This window comes from Erithacus rubecula (genome assembly GCF_903797595.1).
Source record: "Erithacus rubecula genome assembly, chromosome: 15".
NCBI classification, from domain to species: Eukaryota; Metazoa; Chordata; class Aves; order Passeriformes; family Muscicapidae; genus Erithacus; species Erithacus rubecula.
The window spans coordinates 19024337-19042552 of NC_136667.1; the positions used below are offsets into that span (position 1 = coordinate 19024337).

Sequence of the window (18216 nt, forward strand, 5' to 3'; positions counted from 1 at the left end):
GGGGTTCTTGCTCTTCCTACTGCTGATGGAAAAGTTTTGAGAGAAAAATAGGGGAAGGTGCCTGAGCCTTTCTCCCAGCACATCCAAAATCAATATGCTCCAGTGCAGCCACAGCTGTGCTGCTTGGAAGCAGGCAGCCCATCATCCCCCGCCAGGTGTCCTGTGTGCAGAGCTGGGGAGGCTCTGGTAGCCAAGATCCCTTTTACCTCCAAGCTGCTAGTACAGGGCTTCTGGCTAGCTGGGACACGCCAGTGACAGCCCCCCTCTGCCATCTACTCTATCCCTGGCAGTGGTGCTAGTGGCTAAGTCACAGGTTCCTGAGTTCTTGTGCCCTGTGAAGCAGCTCTGAGGTGGTTACTTGGTGTTACTTGTCTCCTGCGCTGGCAGGTTGACAGTGCCCGTGCCGTGTGCCAACACTGCCCTCTCCCCATGCAGCCTGTGGAGCTGGTGTGTGTGAGTGCAGGGGTGGTCACCAGGCAAAAAATCAGCTGCTGCACTGTGGACAGGGCTGGCTCCAGAGCCAGATGTTCTCCTCTGTGTGTGCCTGTATTTTCTGATGTCCAGGTTAGTTTGGCCTCAAAGCCAAGTGGTCTCTTGGGGCAGCAGCTCTTCTGTACATGTGGCTGTATGGAAGATCATGCTATGAAAAGCCAGTGTCCATAAAGGAGACAGAGGAGTCCTGCAGCTTTATTAAAATAAAGGGAGAGAGTCCACTGGCACATCATCCCGGGAGATATTCTCTCTCGAGGTTTCAGAGAGCCCAGCCTCCTTTTATCCTAAACTCCTGGCCACATGTTGCCCTCATCCTTAATCCATTGCCTGAGATACTAGGAAGGTATGGCCTTCCTGAACCGCCTACCACATATTCTCCCCTTGAGCCTGTCATTTCCTCCCGAAGTTCAGAAACTCAGGCTTGTGTGGACTCATTTGTCTGTTTCAGGAATCAGACTGTCTGGGTTGACAAGCCTGTGGCTTGAAGTGGGTAGAAACATTAAGATTCATTTCTAAGACGCATATTTCATATTCATTTCTAACACGCATATTCTCACCCATGGAATTGTTTGTAAAGACATTAGCGCACATCTTTCCTATAATGGCTCATCCCTCCCTAGTGACCCCTGCTCCCGTCAGGGGAGCCTTGAAAGGCCGGATCTCTGACTCGAGGGACCCGGTGCGGGCTGCGGGGGTTCGGGGCAGCCCGGGCACTTCCTGAGCTCCAGCTCCTCAAGCAGGGCGGCCGCCGCCTGGGGGGCTGCGGGCAGGCCACGGGCCTTTTAAAATTGCATTCTTAGAGAATAAACACCACCCCGAGCTGCGTGGGGGCCCCAATAAAAATGTCTTAACACTAGCAGGGTGCCTGTCGTTACGCTGCCGGACTGGGGAAGGATAGCGGCAGGGCGGGCCTACAGCTCCCGGCACGCCGCGCGGCCGGAACTGCCGAAACTCTCGGGCCTGGCGCGCCCGGCCGGCGGCGCTCGGCTGCTGCTCCCGCCTGAGCCGGCCCCGATGGCGGCCGTGCCGCCGCCGGTCTACGTATACAGCCCGGAGTACGTGGCCCTCTGCGACTCCCTCTGCAAAGTGCCCAAGCGGGTCAGCGCCGCGGTGGGGGCGAGGGGGCGCGGGGAGCACAGCGGTGAGGCCCGGGCTCGGCGGTAGGAAAGGAGGAAGCGGGGCAAACGAGCGGACCCAGCGGGAGGAGCGTGGGGTTAGAGCGGGGAGGGCCCGTCTGTGCATCGCCCCCGGCGGCGCGGGCTTGGACACTGAAGCGACGCTTCCGTCCCGGGGAAGCCGCGCGCCTCCGCCCGGGACAACGGAAAGAAAGCCCTTTGACACGGCATGGGCACGGGCCGGAGAGCCGGAGATGGGACCCGGGCAGGGACAGTCGCTGCTGGGAGGAGTCTGAGCCACGCCTCGTCCGCGAGTCCTTGGGCCCTCGCTTGCTGGCTGTCTGCTACTCTCACAGTCTTATTCTTCTCTTTAGGCCAGCATGGTGCATTCACTGATTGAAGCGTATTGCTTGCTTGACCAGATGAAGTAAGTGCTCCCGTTTTCTGTGAAGGGATGTTTTATTCTCCACTAAGATTTGGAAGGTGCTGAGTAACTTCAGGTTTCAAACTGTCCCTGCTGGCAGTATGATTATAGGAGCCCCATAACGTGTATTTCCACGATTAAAAGAAAATGTTTTGCTACATGGACTCGATTATGATGATTGTGGCAGGTGTAATTCATTGTTACCCTCCTAGTCTGGTGGAGCACTTATAGCCTTGTGCCCTCTCTACAGTAGAGTGTGTGTCACCCCCATGCTTGGGGCTCTGAGCAGCCTTGGTGCTGCTCCAGATCCACTCATCAGTCAGTGCTGATGCACAGAGGGACCATGTTGTTTCGCTGTGTTGTCATTGACTGGGAGACTTTTTGTGAGGTCTGCATGCTGTTCAAGAGAGAAGACCAGATGAGATCTAGGGCAGAAAAGTGAGAGACCTCTTGCCTTGTTCGGTTCTTGATGCTGGGGCATATGAAGGGAAAAAAAAAAGGCATAGCTCCGCCCCTCTTGTGAAGCATCTCATAAAATCTTTTAAAAAATGTGCTTCAGCACAGCCAGAAGGTTCTTTTGAGACTTCTTTTTTAAACATTTCTTTTTTCTGGCAGACTGTGTTTGGGAAATAGCTGCAGGTATTCTTACGGATCAGACCTGAAGGACTGTTTGCCATTGCATGGGGTGGGAAGTATCGGGGCCAGCCTGGAGCTGGGAGCTTTCTGTGTTCTTCCTGTAGCAATGGAGTTGTGCTGCACTGCCTGTGTGCTCTCCAGTTTTGGGGCGGGTTCAGTGTGTTGCAGGATTTGTTTAGGCACACTGCAAAGCACCCAGACCCAGGAAGGTGCTTTGCAAGTTGCTGGGAACAGTGTCAGTCTCTGCTTTGGTGTAGGTCACAGCATGCTAGAGGCATTACACAGCTCCTGATCCAGGCTGAGGTCCTGCCTCAGCGCTGTGCTGGGCCTGGGCATTTCCCTCCATTAGTTCTTCTGTGTGTAACCTGAATGTTGGATATGCTGGGGATTGCACAAACTGAGAGAACATGCAGAAAAGGGAAAAAAAACTTGAAGCGAAGGTAGGAGGTTAATGCAGGCAGCACCTCCAGGTGTTATTTACTGTGGTGGCAGCCGCAGGCAGTGCCAAGCCAGGGGCAAGGCCTGCTCCAGCTCAGCTGGGTGGCTTTCTCACTGGAGTGACAGTCCAGTGCAAGAGGAAGAGGGAGTTTCATTTGCTTTTGCAGCAGTAACAGCCAAAATAAGGCTTCTAGGGTAAAGGATAAAGCTGGACATTCTAGCTGAACCCTGAAGCCTCTTGCCCTGATATGCTCCGTTCTTACTCTCTGCCTAGGATAGTCAAGCCAAAAATGGCCTCCATGGAAGAAATGGCAAGTTTCCACACAGATGCTTACCTGCAGCACCTGCAGAAGGTCAGTGAGGAGGGGGATGATGACCACCCGGAGTCTGTGGAGTATGGACTGGGTAAGGATACACATCTTCAGCAAGAGACTAGTTGAGTGTCAGAGCCAGGATGCTTTTTGCTGGAGCTGCAGTTAGAGGGGTGAGCTCAGGGGGATGCTGGGTTTGGTTTTGGAAGGAAACAGTCTTTGACAGTGTGTTCCTGAACCTCACCAGTCATCTGACAGGCTGGCACTTTCCCTTGTGCCAGCAGAGGGTACAGCTAGCCTCACTTTGCTGCTCTGTGCAGCTTAGCCTTTCTCTTGCTAAGTGGGGCTGGTGCCCTCTGCTGTTGCTCTGAGGCTCTGGAACAGAATAAAAGACCCGGACACTGCCTTCAGGCTGGAGCTGTGACTGGGTGCTGCAAGCCTGCTGTGGGGAGGGCATGTGTGAACAGTGGCTTGGAGCTGTGGTGACCAGAGCAGCTGCTGTCTGTCTGATGACTTACATCTGGAGCAGAGAGCTCTTGCCCTCCTGGACCTGAGACAGCTTGAACAATGCAGCAGGTAAAGCAGGTGAGATGGCTATGGGCTCTGTCTTGGTCTCAGGAATGGGAGGAGTGACCCAGAACTGAGGCAGAGGTTCAGATTCTGCGCTGATGAGTGTTTCTTAGACTTTACATTCCTGAAGCTGCTCTGTCTACAGGAAGACAAGCAGCCCTGGTATCATGCTTTGTGGGTAACAGCTGCAGGGAGGCTGCTGTAGGACTAAGTGAAGATCATATTATAGATATAGACCTACAGCTTACCTAGGCTCGATTGTTTGTGGATGTCCGCTTTTAGGGAAGAGGTGTGTCAATGACTGTGTCAGGGCTTTTCTGGTCAAGTAGCAAGAGACCTGAAAGTAGATTTTTGTGAGATTGATATGAGGGACCAGTAGGTTCAGCAAGCCAGGCACACAACTCAGAAGTTGGTTCAGGACACATTTTTTAGTGAACTGAGTGCAAAAAAACATTTGGATTGTCACTTTTTGTGGCGGGTTGATTTTTGTGGTGTGGGTGGGTTTTTTTTTGCCAGGTGTCCACCAAGAAGCATTCTCTCTTCCCCCTCAACAGTGGGGAGAAAATACAGTGGAAAAGATCATGTTGAGATGTTAAAGAGACTCTACATTGGGAAATTAATTCATTTTATTCCAATTAATAATGGAGTAGGATAGTGAGAATTCAAAACTAAACTGAAATCACCATCTCCCTCATTCACCTTTCTTCCCAGACTCAGCTTCACTCTCAGTTCTTCTACTTTTCTCTCAAGCAGTGTAAGGGGAGAGCAAATGGGGGCTGTGATCAGTTCACATGTCTCTGCTCCTCCTTCCTCCTCACTTTTGCCCTGTGTGTGTGGGATCCCTCCCACAGGACACTGTCTTCCATGAACTTTTCCAGTGTGGGTGTTTCCTATGAGTAGCTGTTTTTCAAGAACTTCTCCAGTATGGATCCTCTGTGGGATCAGTTCTTCAGGAACAGGCTGCTCCAGACTGGGTCAGTCTTGAAGCCTCAAACAAAAGGAGGAAAAGGCCTGTTGTGTCTGACAGGCAGACTCTTACCTGGACTCCTACCTGCAGGTTACGACTGTCCAGCCACTGAAGGGATCTTTGAGTATGCAGCAGCTGTGGGAGGAGCCACCATCACTGCAGCCCAGTGCCTGCTGGACGGCAAGTGCAAGGTAGCAATTAACTGGCCTGGAGGGTGGCATCATGCAAAGAAGTAAGAAAACAATCTCTTCCCTTGTTTTCTCATCTGATGTCTGAACCCTGCTTCCTAGCTCCCAGCTTCCCTGCGAACCCTCAGGGTGCAATGATCCAGTTGGAAGAGAAAGCGAGGTGTGAGGGAAGGCAGGAGATAGAGAGGAAAGAAACAGAGGGTAGGGCAGAGGCCTGAGAGGAGGCAGGTCACTGCCCAGTGCTGGTACTGTCACTATCATGTGCTGCAGACCAGGTCTGGGGCAGGTGTACTCACAGGTATCCTGGGATTCCTCAATACATCATTATGTCAGGAAGCTCAAGTGAGAACTCATTTTGTGAGGTCCATGGAGAAGCAGAGTGAAGAGACAAACAGTTAATGTCACTGCCAGTTTGGAACACGTTGGAAATATGGTGATATGTCAAAATTGTTTTGAATGCCTTTTGGGTTTCTTAATAAGAGGTTTGAAACAGCTCAGGACTGACCTTGGGATTCCCCTGCTGCATGGGGGGCTGTTTCTTCTGAGCTCTAACATCAGTAACAATCTTCCAACACAACAGGAGCAGAAGCAAAAATTCTAGCCCCGAATCCTGTGCTTCTGTAGTGGCAAAATAATTTGTTTCTGTCCCATTTTCCATGGAAGTATGTTTTATTTAACTTATCCTCCCCATCTGTCAAAACATGAGGCCTCTTTGCAATGTTGACAAGACACCACCCTTCCTTGTTCACAGCCAGCTGGTATTTGCAGTGCTGTTCTGTGTCCCTGGGGAGCCTCAGGAGTTCTCATGGGCCCTGTGATTAACCCTGGCAGCTTGTACATGCATGTGCAGATGTCTTGCTCTGGTGACTTTTCTGACCTGGCAAAGGAACTCTGGAGGTCTAACAATGGTGTGCAAGTGCCAGCCATACCACCATCTCAGCCTGTTTTCTGGTGGGTGCTTGGCTGAAAATGGCTTCGGCTGCAGCTTGCTGTGAAAGGAGACTTGCACTTGGCAGAGCTGAGCTCTCGCTCTTTGCAGAACTGATGGCTTTTGGGAAATCTCCTCTTCTGTCTGGATTGCATGGCTTAAAAAATGCCTTTAATGAAAAAAGTCTTAGCAGTGTTGCTGCTGCTGAGCTATTAGCACTGTTCTGGGAACCAAAGAGTCTGTTTAAAAAAAAGGTGTTTAATACTCACTGATCCCAAAGGAGTCTTCCCAGTCTCCCCAGTAAGTTGGTGTGTGATGCTTCAGGGTGGATGCCAGCCCAGTGTGAAGGTCCAGCCAGACTGGTGCTTGGTTCTAGGACCTGTGTCCTAGCAAAATACATTATTTTTATTAAAAAACACCTTCTGTCTGGTGTTTTAGTTGCTTTCCAGGGTCTTAAAGGTAGGAGTGACTTAGGGCTTTGGAAGCTCTTGGTTCAGAGGATGCTTTTGGGGTTGAGGGTAAGATGCTGAGTAAGTGCCTTTTCTCAAGCCAGCCTTACCCTCCCTTCTGGCAGTGACACTCAGAGCTTTGCTGTGTGGGTTTAGGGTAGCACAGGAGATCCCAAGTGCTGAGCTGCAGCTCGGACACTGCTCTGCTTTTGACTGAACTGTTGTTCTGCTCTGGTTGGCCTTGAATTTCGGAGGTGTGTATTACAGCATGGAGAGAGTGCCCCAAGACATGGAATAATTCACTTTGTTACCTTGTGGGCTGTGAGGGAGGGGACAAGTACATAATCATAGTTGAGTTGGATATTCAGGATACATGTTAACACCTCTGTTTTCAGCACTACTGTAAATGAACAGTCACTGGGAAACACCTGTGCTCCAGACTGCAGACAGTGAAAGCAAGTGCGGTTCTGCCAGCCCTGGCTTGCTCTTCACTGTTCCCAGCTGCTGGTGAGCAGAAATGTCTAGGAAAATGAGCTGAGTGCTGTAACTGGAAATCAAGAAGAATTTGCCAGAGGCACATCTTGTATCCTGATATAATTTGTGGAAAAGGGATTTGGGTACTCCTGTTGCAAAGTATAAAGCTTTGCTTTAAAATCGCTATCCAGGGCTATCTAGATTTAGCTGTCCAGATTTAAGAATGCACGTGGACTGGTGCTAAGTGGTGATGGGGACTTGACTTTGGAATGAGGCTGGAGTAGGGGTCAGGAAGCTTTCTTGTTCCTTTGATGCCAGTAAGTAAGCTGTTCCTGATGAATGTCAGTGATAAATCTTTCCATCATATACCTGTCCTTTGTTTTGCTGCTTGGACTCTCTCCTGGCTGAGCCCAGGAGCTGTATTGTGAGGGACTGCATATGGGACATCCCATTTGCATTTTCCTGGGAATAGAAAGGAGAGAGTTACTTTGGGAAGAGGTTTAACCTTCATAGCCTGAGACTTTAGAACAGTAGGAGAATCCTGTGACTGCCTTGGATCTGCCTTTCACTGTCAGGACCTTCCCAGGAGCTATGACCCAGACAGCAGGGTTGAAGTGGCTGCCTGTCTATGCCTGTCCAGTCTCACAGGAAAATGGCCAAGAGGACTGTCCTCTTGCCTCAGAGAGAGAATGGGTTTCAGTTGAGTGGCTCTGAACTTATTTTTAAAAATGTCTCAGGTGCAGAAAGCTAGCATTTTATTTGTTCAACAGTGCAGTGGTCAGAAGTACCCTCTACAGGCCAGGATCTCTCTGCACCAGAGCCCAGAGCTGAGAAGCAGTTGGCACAAGCAGTCCTGTTCTCTGCGCTTCCCAGTCCTGCTTTGAGTTGCTCCTGACCCATCTCTTGGTCACTGCTGGGCCTTGGCTGAATTTTTGTACTCCTCTATGCCCCTCTGAGGTGGACACTTGCAAAGTCAAAGTGAGAATGCTGGGATCAGTGGTGATGCATTGGCAATATTCAGTGTCAGAGACATTGTTTTCACAGGGATGAAGCTTCTGGCTTCTGTTACCTGAATGACGCTGTCTTGGGGATCCTGCGGCTGCGCCAGAAATTTGACCGTGTCCTTTATATTGATTTGGATTTGCATCATGGAGATGGTAAGACCCAGCAGAGGCTGCAAACAGCATAGCTGCACATACTCAGGGAGGGATGGGAGAAATCAAGGCCTGTCTGCACAGCAGGGCTTTACTTGCTGCAACAGCTGTGGTCTGGTTCCTTTTGATTCAGTTGAGTTCCCTCATTCCATTTCTGCCTTGTCCTACTTTACAGACTTGCCCTATGCTACTCTTCAGGCCTCTCTTGAGGGTCTAGGCAGAAATCTTACACCTAAAGCAATAGATAATATGTCCCAGTCTCCCATCCTGGCAGAGCAGTTGCTGACAGGGTTTAATTGTTTAAGGGTCCATTTGCAAGAGAGAAGCAGTTAGTAGCAAACCGTGCTTTTAAAAGAAGGTTTGATGCTATAAATCTAAAGCCAGAGCTGGCCTTACCAAAACTGCTCCATCTTTCGGGGACATTTTTTCTACACCATTTAATATTTCCTGCTCTTCTAAATTTAATGATGTGTTTCATTTTGTTCCATTTTCTCTCTGCATTTGGTTTCTGTTAAGTTTCCTATTTCTTCTTTTTTCCTTCTCCACACCCACTATTTTAATGTGTCTTTAAGGAAAAAGCATGTTGAACCACAGCAGCACTGAGAAAAAGCAAGAGAGCCCAGTAGCACTGATTCTAATCAGAGCCAAGCTCTGGCCAAGGCAGCCCTGCTCGGATCCCTCTCTCAGCTTCACAGGCCTAGCAGCACAGGCAAGTGCTGCTACCATGGGTAGTGCCATGAGATATTGAGATCCTTTCAGTACTGGTTAGCATGAGACCTGCCAGATTCATAGCAGTTGTGACCTTTGCTGCAGTTAACTCCAGTCTCTGTGGATGGATGATGTATTTATTGAGCCACATCTGCATTTCTGCTTTGCTCATGCTGCTCCTTCTCTGCTTGCTGCCCTGTGTGTATCAAGCAACTCTGTGTGTTCAGACTCTGTCTTTTATATAAATGATGCATGAAAGTTTTTTTTCCCTTTCCTAATAGGAGTTGAGGATGCCTTTAGTTTCACTTCGAAAGTCATGACTGTTTCTCTGCACAAATTTTCACCAGGATTTTTCCCAGGCAAGTTGAACTTGTGAGGTTTGTGCTTATTTGATTCACATGTCACTGGTGAGGCCTCCGTAAAGGCAAGTTCTGTCTCTGCTGTCCAGCCGATATGTTTTGCTGCCTCTTCTCTTGACCTGAGAGATGGAAAAGAAGGGGAGCTACATGTTTAGCATTTCCCCCTTTCTGGTTTAGCTGAGCTCTAGGCAGAGTGCCTTTGATGCTGCTTGGCAGAATTGGGTGAAGGAGAGAACTGGGTCCCTCCACTCCACCTTTCCTGGTGGTGGCAAGTGGGCTTCTCCATAAGCATGCCAAATGTCCTGGCTCTCAGCTTGCCTTTGAGACACCCCACACGTCTCTTGCTGCTGCTCTGCTTTCCCTCCTAATTGGGATGTTTCTCTTGTGCAGGCACTGGTGATGTGACAGATGTTGGCCTGGGAAAAGGTCGCTATTACAGTGTGAATGTACCCATTCAAGATGGCATTCGGGATGAGAAATATTACCAGATCTGTGAATCGTAAGCCCTCTTGCTCCGATACAGCTGACTTGGATGGGATCTTTGAGAATAAGATACTACACAGCTTAGTATTTTAAATTACACTCATTTCTTTAGGCTTGTTCCTTCCCCTATTGCAGTCTTTGATTACAATGAACATGGACTGTAAGCTCTCAGAGGTATTCTCTGAATCCTTAAGCAAACTGAATACACAGAGACGTTGTGGGTGGCTGGAAGGGTCTCTGCCACAGGTCAGCCTATCTCCTTAGATACAACTCCACAGTTTATCTGAGGAGAGACTGAGAAGGGACAGGTATTTTTTAGCTGTGGACTTAGGGCTAGATGTTTTTTCTTCAAGTAAGTGCTCTGAATTCTGACTGTGGGACATATACTTGGGGCTTAGCTAAAAGCATTTTCCTAGCACCTTCTGTCTGCTGGACGCATGAAAGTCTGAAGGCTAAATATCTGACAGTGACAGAGCTGCCTCCTGGCAGTCCCCTCTGTATCAGCTGATGGTGGACCTTACAAGCTGTTGTCCATGTCAGAACTGGACTGCGGGGCTTGTTCTTTTCCAGGGGAGAGAAGTCTCAGTGCAGGACATGGTAGCACATCCACCTTTAACATTTGAGGACTGAAACCTCTCTAAACTTGTAGGCCAGTAGAGCAGTCACGTGGGGGCCATGCCTCCTGCTGCCTTATTAGTGCTTGCCATTGCTGGGGCAGACCAGGCTTCTTTGTGCTGGAGAACATGCTTCTGAAAGGCAGCTCTAGGGGCTGAGACAGGTCAGGAACCCACTCAGGAGGAGCCTGCTGCATGCATTCATGGCTGAAGGACATCATAATATACCACAGTTTTCAAGCTGTGTATAGCTAAAGCTTCTGCAAAGAGACTTAGAGATCTCTTTTGAGTTCTATTGAGGCTGAGAGGCAGTCCCAGGCATGATTGTGAATGTTGCATCCAGCTGTTTGAGGGTGACTACCTGTACTTCCCAAAACCACAATGGGCTTGAAGCATGAAGCTCTGTTCAATGCAGGTTTTTGCAGGCTCACTACACCCCACACAGAACTTTTCCTCATAGTTTGGCCTCAAGAGCCATATACGAGAGAGGAGAGTAAGATCCTAGCCAGAGCCTTCCTCTTTTTCTCCTGTCCTCTCATGTCCTGGTGAGAGGTGTTTGAGAGTTCAGGATTGTTGTTTTGCCAGACCTGGATTTGTACAATGACTTTCACAGGGCAAAAAAAAACCCCTGGATTGTCCTGCAGCCGAAAGGCAGACAGTGTAAATACAGAGTTTGATGCTACCACTAAACTGGTGAGGACTAGATCCCCCTCTACCCTCTTATCAGTGGTGGTTTTGTGTTTGTCAGACTTTTGATAAGTGCTCTGAGCGCTAAACTGGTGGTAGTGGTGGAAGGCTAACTAGGAACAGAGGTAGTGTAACTGATATGAGTTGGGTGGAAGCAGAGAATGCAGAAACCCTGAGGCATTGGTGGATCTGAAAGACAGGGCCATGCCACCAGCATTCCTCTGAGCTGTGCTGGCATTAACTGGAGTGCTCCTCCTCTCCCCAGAGTGCTGAAGGAGGTGTATGCTGCCTTCAACCCTGATGCAGTTGTTCTGCAGCTGGGGGCAGACACCATTGCTGGGGATCCCATGTGCTCTTTCAACATGACACCCGAGGGAGTGGGCAAGTGCCTCAAGTATGTCCTGCAGTGGCAGCTGGCAACTCTTGTCCTGGGAGGAGGTGAGTGCATCCTGCTGTTCTGGGAGAAACATGTTTGTCTTCCTGTGACCCTGCCTCCAGGGCTCAGCACTGGCAGGGGTTTAGCAGGGTGACTGCTGGGCAGTGTCAGGAGCACACACTGTGGTACACTACTGTTTTCTCACACCTGAAATCCTTGATACTGACTGGTGCAAGTCTCAGTCCTGACTCAGATCTTGAATTAAAAGCTGCATGGGTCCTCTGGAGAGAGGCCAACAAACTGACCCTGACTTCTCAGTGACAGCTCTGATTCCCATCTCTGCTGATCAGCCCTCTGGTGCTTCTCTTTGAAAGTGAGTGCCATGTTCCCAAACCTATCTTGGGCACCTGGTGATGAATGGCTTCATTAAGATTCAAGCAGGGGCTTGGAACAAGGCCTGACAGCCTGCAAGGTACAGCAGGGCTCTACCTAGTGTAAGCTTAGCTGGACTTATCTCTGCTGTGCTGCCTAACCAGCTGCTTGTCCAGTGGGGAGAGCACAGGACAGGCTTTATGTTAACAGAGCATTTCAGAACAACAGAAGCCACTGTGTGCCAGGGAAAGCCCCTGAGCTCCATGATTGGAGCTGCATCAACTCTAGGTGTTGTCCTTTTTGAGATGGGGGAAATTGGGTACAGCATATTAAGGCTAAAATTTTATGTGCCTAATGCCCTTTGTTTTGGAAAGGTTCTCAGTCCTGCTGTGGCTTGTCTGTGAGTGTGCTGGAGATGTCACCTTTCAGACAAAACCCAAAACCTCTTAAAAAATGAGGATCAACTATGTGTCACTTTTGAAAATACCAAAGGATTGTCCCACCACTGCAGCATGTGGAAGCATTTGAAGTCGAAATTGAGGGAGAAGGAAAACAAAGCAGGGAAAAAGCCCCACAACAACCAATGCAAACAGAAGGGAATATTGAAAGATATGGTCTCTCTGTCTTGTCAAAGAACTTTTCTCCCGTTACTATTGTAGTTATCTTTTCTGGAAGAAAAAGTTACCTGAGTCTCTTGCAGGATTGCTTTCAGCTAAGGTTTCTCCTTGTGGACTCATGTTCCATCACTATGTAGGTAACCTTTCCTGCTCACTGAAATCTCATTTTCATGTAAAGCAGTTGCAGGTTGTAGTGATGAGTTTCACATTTGTCCTCTCAAACATGACTGTGCTGAAGAGCTCACCAGCATATGGCTGGACATGTGTATTTTGCTTTATAGGTCAAAGGCTGGCATTAAAAAGCAGGCAGCCCCCATTTCTGCTGCAGCCTCCTCCTTGTGAATGCCTCTCCTTTTTGCCAGTAGAGAGTCCAGTGCATGGGGCTGGGAGCTCATCCTGGGTCTGAGATGGTGGCTGGAGGACCAGCCTTTGCCACACTGAATGTAACTGGGCTTCAGTTTGAGTGGTCGGCTCTTGCATATGCTGTCATTCAGACCTGGCCTTGTACAGCCAGCAGGTGCAAAAGGCAGATTTTGGGCATGGCTTGAGTGGATGAAGTAAGCTGAATTCATGTAACCTGCACACAGTGGCTTCATGGTTTGTTCCTTCCACTAAAATGTTTTTCTCTTTTCCCTTTCCACACTCTTCCTCCTCAAAATTCCAATTCTTGCTGGAAACAGGAGGTTACAACCTTGCCAACACAGCCCGCTGCTGGACATACTTGACTGGAGTCATCCTTGGGAGAACACTGTCCTCTGAAATCCCTGATCATGAGGTAACACTTTGAAAAAACTCTCCCTTCTCCTTGCAGAAGAGCCAGTTGTTCTGCCTAATCCACACAACATCCTTGCTACTCAGTCCTGTTTTGTGAAGATACATAACAAAACTACCCTGACCTAGCAGTATGATGGGTGCTTGTACCCAGAAACAGAGGCCGTCTGCAGCTTTCTGTGAGGGGTCTCACATGCCAATAAACTCCAATTTCAGGTAGTTACAGAGAGGATGAGCAGAAGGATTCCCTGGTTTGCTCAAAGAGCTCTTTAGGATGTGCCTTTTGCCTTTCTCAAGGCTTAAATTTTTTTTTCAGCTGCAGTTTGAGTGGCCACAGTTCCTGTTGCTCTGCTTTTCTCCTCCTTCCCCTGAGGGTTCTGTCAGCTGTGTCCCATAAAGAGTGGCTCGGGCCCAGCACACTCCAATAAGTTGCTCCTCTCTGGAGCTGACATAGCTCTCACCTTGCAAATACTCTGTCTCTCTATCAGGGTCTCCTGTAGTTGTACAGGGGTGAACTTCCAAACCAAAGGAGCAGAGAATTTACCCCAGAAATTGGCCCTTTTTCTCCCGCATTCTATGCCTTCATGACTATCCACTCTTGGGGCAGATCTGTCCTGACTCTAAGTATGGTGTGGGCTCCACTGACTCTAAACATGGTATAAATTGTATTGAGAACATGCACATAAGAGGCATAACAACAAGAACATGCTTTCTGTAACATCCAAAGGGAATTCAGAATTCTCAAAAGCTGTTGTAACAGGCCTGAAGGAGGAAGAGAGAGTGACAAGTTGAGGAAAAATCCTCTCCAGTTTCCCCTTCAGGCTGAGTACTATTATTAATGGATTACCTAAGATAACACCCAAGGTAAGGGTAGGAGAGGAACACTGAATACACATCCCAAATGACCTTTGTTGCCCTTAAACTAATATCACACAGTACAGCAACAAAGCAATCCTAATCCCTCTCCCTGCTCTGAAAAATATCATCACGAGGAACATATATGCTCACACGTACGTACCACACCCACGTGAACAGACCAAACAACATTGTGACCAGTGGCTCTGTACCTAATATGAACAAATGCTTAGAATCAAATTTGTTTCCAACCCACTCTGGGCAGATCTGTTGTTATCTCAACCCTTTGTCGCTCACACTGGGCACCAGTTAAGGTTGTCTTAGGAAGGGTATTCTCCAATTTAGTGCTTCTGCTAAAAGCATGCACTGTTCCCCCTGCCTCGTCTAATTGGAGGCACAAAGGGTAAAGATCACAGTTGAAATAAGAAAAATGTACTGAACAGTAACAGCAATAGCAACAATACTAATGACAAGAAAATAAACAGTTCACACAGAAACACCCCTGCCCCCCTGACAATGGACAATATTACACAGCTCTCTCTGCCACATTATTTCAGCTGGAAGAAATCCCTTCTGTCTGGAAGAGTCCCTTTCCCCTGCCCTCACCAATGACGTGAGGTGGTGTAGAATAACCTCCGTGTCCTGGCCATGCCTCCTCCCAGCTACTGCAAAAACTGAGCTGGCTTGGCTATAATCATGACACAACATGACACATGATACAACATGACACAATGGCTGTCAGTAACCTGTGATTCTGAGTTAGCGGGTCAATTCCTGCACACGCTATCTGAGCACTTAGCCAGGAGAGATACAGTATCCTTGCAGCACACTGACTTTTTCTTTCCCAGGTGTTTCACATGTCAGTGCAGTTCAGCAAGGTGGGAGGTGAACAGTAGGATATGTGATCACAGCACTTGAAATTCAATAATAAAAAATCCCATTTGCAGGTAACTATGTGTAAAATGAGTGCCAACAGCTTTCCCAAATAAAGCACTGGGATAGACATTTGACCTCTTGACTGCCACACTCGGCTCTGCTTCCCATCCCTTGAACTGGGAAGCAGTTGAAAACTCCAGGTGGACACACTGCTGAAGTACCACCCTGATGTAGTGAAGCTATATGTGGCCCTTAGGTGGAGAAATGTTTTTTTGCCTTTTTACAAACAGGTACCCATGGGGAGCCCTTCCTCTAGCGTCAACTTTCAGAGACCTCTCTTCTGACTTTCCTCTCCTCTTTCCTGCAGTTCTTCACAGAGTATGGTCCTGATTATGTGCTGGAGATCACACCAAGCTGCAGACCAGACCGCAATGAGACACAGAGAATTCAAGAAATTCTGAACTCTATCAAAGGTGAGTGTTGTCCAGACCAACACTCTGTTTCAGGCTCACAGGTTTTTTTAGTGGGGGCTTCAGAAGAGTTCATTGGAATCTTTCTCTGTGACTGGAAAGATGAACCACATTTACTTGGCTGCTCATTAGTGCACAGTGTCATTTGCCTCCCACATCCCTTGGGATTTTCAGGGTTGATGGGAACAGAGTTATGGGTCCCTGTAGCAAAAGTTGCCATTGCTTTTGCTCTGGCTGGGCAGGGGAGCATGGGGCCTTGTCATTGTTGGAATCACAGAACAGCTCAGGTTCTAAGGGACTTCAAATATCATCTGGTCCAAACTTTCATAGGAAAAGAAGCAAAGACAAGATTATCTAGCAACCTGTCCAGTCACATCCTGAAAACTTCTCACAGTGGGGCCTCTACCAAATCCTTGGGGAGTTTCCTCCAGTGATTGATTGTTCTCACTGTAAAAAAAAAAAAAAAAAAAAAAAAAAAAAGCTTAAGGTGAAACCTCTCCTGGTGCAACTCACACCTGTTGTCCCTTGTCCTCTCCATGTGGCTTCTTGTGAAGAGAGAGCAGTGTTGCAGTGTACTGATGTTAGAAGTAGGGTAGGAAGTGCAATGGCCATGGATGCCTCTGGGTGTCCATTCCCAAGAACAAGCCGATCCTAGGGAGAGGACTTCCTCTCCTTGGGGATCTGTCCAAGAGGGAAGGAGGAACAGCATCACTCCAGAGCCGGAAAGGAGGGCTGTGCACTCCTTTGTATGAGTGCAGCCTGAAAGAAGGATAAGGCAGCAGAGAGTGAGCATGTGCCTCTCGGATGCTCGGATGTCTACAAATCCCGAAACAGCATTCAGCATTGTGAATGCAGAGGCAGGGTCCCCTGTGGTAATTTTCAAAGCTTGTCTCAAACAAGGGCAGCAGCCTCAGCAAAGGGAGTGAGAGGTCAGCAGGAACTGAGATCTGTGCTGAGGCTGGAATTCCCATATCATAGCCCATTAGGCATGGGAGTAGCCCCCCTTGCCAGGTCATTCCACCAATGGAGTGGAAATAACCCTTTTCTTCCTTTTATTTGCAGGAAATCTGAAGCACGTTGTTTAGCAGAAAAGGAAGGCTCAGGCAAGAGCATTTCCTGTGGGGAAGACAGTATAGTTATGTGAAAAACTGGTGAAATTTGTTGCTGCAGGGAAACTTTCAAAGAAAGTACGGTTGGTTGGTTGGTTTGTTGGTTGGCGAAGTTTTTTTCCTCTTTAAAGAAGAAAAACTGCTGCATGCTACAAGCACCATGGCTCTCCCCAGGCAGGAGTGTGGGCCCTCCAGCCACAGCCTTCCAGTGCTGGCAGAGCCTCCCCTGGTCCTTTCTCTTTTTTAACATCACAGTTTGTTCTCACAACTGTTTTTAAATGTATTTTAAGAGAGGGGCTGCCCAGAGCAGTGAGCCCTCCCCAGCTGGAGCCCAGTGCTGTGTTACCTGCCTGGCAGGGCCACAGCCTCAGAAGTGCCCACTCGTGAAGTACAGCCTGAGGACTACCCTGGGGCACTACAGGTTGTGTCTCTTACCCACAAAAAGGCCACAGCCATTGTGTTTTTAACTGAGAATTTTTAAAAAATAAAATACTTTACATATTCTGCCACCCCCTTCCTTTCTTCTTCAACCCACCCTGCCTTGCCACCGCTATTTTCCACAGCAACGCCCCCCCCACACACACTACAGAGCCATTTGTGAGCTCCTGAAATTCTGCACAGAGGGGCCAGACCCTGGGGAGCCTTTCAAGAGTGTCGAGGGAGATGTAGGGCATTGTGGCAGCTCCTGTCCTGAGAGATCTTGGATGAACTTCCAGATGCTCTGGTGCCCCATGAGACCTGCTACAAGATGTCTCAACAAGGGAACAGGTATACAGGTGTCTGGGGCAGATCTCTCTCAGTGCCAGGGGCCATGGAGCCTGGCCTCTGCTGCCCTTGTCCCCTCATTCTCCTGGCCCATGGACTTTTTATTGTGCTGGGTTTTTTTAAGATGTCCAGTCACTGTGGGAAAGCATATTTCCTGTGGCCTTAATTAGATTATTCTGGAAGAAACAACAAGACAAAGGGGCTCCCAGCCTGGCCTTGGCTCTGTGTTTTGCACTGTTGTTTTTCACTGCAGATTGAAACAACAGGAAATCTGGTGTGGAGATAGGTGAGCAGGATGTAGCTCCCAAGACTCCTGACCCCTTGCCTTCCATGTACCCCTGGCACCTAGTGGGATGTGACCAGTCTTGTGAAGTACCAGCTGGCAGGAGGCTGGTGCTGGCACTGCCCCAGCAAAGGGTCCCATTGCCTAGGGGAGATGTCAGGCTTGCCCATTCAGGCAAAAAGGTGAGGAATGAGAGAGTTGAGAAGCTGGCCAGCTGCTCCCTCTGACCCACTTCAGTGTGCTCTATCTCCACAGCAGGCAGACTGCTGTGGGAGCTGTTTCAGGAACACAGTTGGAAAAATAAACAATAGGAAACCCCACAAGTATCAAGTGTTGTGGCTTTAGGTGAGGTGCCTCTAGGGTGGAAATCCCTACATTCCCCATCCGCAGGGGGATATGCCCGCCTTGCCAGGGTAACCCGGGGTGCCTCTGCAGTTCCCTGTCTGTCTGGGTACGTCGCTGGACCCCAGCCGCCCGGGACAGCCCGCGCCTCTCTGAGCGCGGCGGTGTCCTATTAGACGCCGATGAGCTGTTTACACTCCTCTCCCCGGGGCACGAAGGAGCTCACGGTGGCGGCGACCCTGCGGTGCTGCCCCGTTGGGGCTGAGGCTGCGCCGGCGGCGGGCCTGCTCCCCGCCTCTGTGGCTCTCCCAGGCAGGTCCCACCTCCTGGCCATTTTGTGCCTGCCGAAGGTCCTCATCCAGAGCTGCGCACGGGGAGGGAGA

General features: G+C 49.2%; 1 protein-coding gene across 4 annotated transcripts; it reads left to right on the top strand.

Annotated features, from left to right (window-relative positions):
- The first annotated feature begins 1436 nt into the window (after positions 1-1436).
- Positions 1437-16947, top strand: HDAC8 (histone deacetylase 8). Of its 4 annotated transcripts, none has more exons than XM_079318655.1 (11): positions 1437-1590; positions 1982-2034; positions 3380-3510; positions 5044-5185; positions 8022-8149; positions 9136-9213; positions 9604-9712; positions 11263-11435; positions 13043-13137; positions 15232-15337; positions 16397-16947. In XM_079318655.1, the coding sequence occupies exons 1-11, from the start codon at positions 1507-1509 to the stop codon at positions 16417-16419; spliced, it is 1122 nt and encodes a 373-aa protein (XP_079174781.1). In that variant the 5' UTR covers positions 1437-1506; the 3' UTR covers positions 16420-16947. The 4 variants fall into 4 exon arrangements, with proteins under 4 accessions (XP_079174781.1, XP_079174782.1, XP_079174783.1 ...); XM_079318656.1 differs by having other exon boundaries at positions 8037-8149; XM_079318657.1 differs by having other exon boundaries at positions 1452-1547.
- Positions 16948-18216: the final 1269 nt, after the last annotated feature.

Bases quoted from the DNA above. Each gene is read 5' to 3' on its own strand.
- HDAC8 (XM_079318655.1), top strand. From the start codon at position 1,507: ATGGCGGCCGTGCCGCCGCCGGTCTACGTATACAGCCCGGAGTACGTG. The intron at 1,591-1,981 runs GTCAGCGCCGCG...TCTTCTCTTTAG, and splicing joins TCTGCAAAGTGCCCAAGCGG to GCCAGCATGGTGCATTCACT. The intron at 8,150-9,135 runs GTAAGACCCAGC...CTTTCCTAATAG, and splicing joins GGATTTGCATCATGGAGATG to GAGTTGAGGATGCCTTTAGT.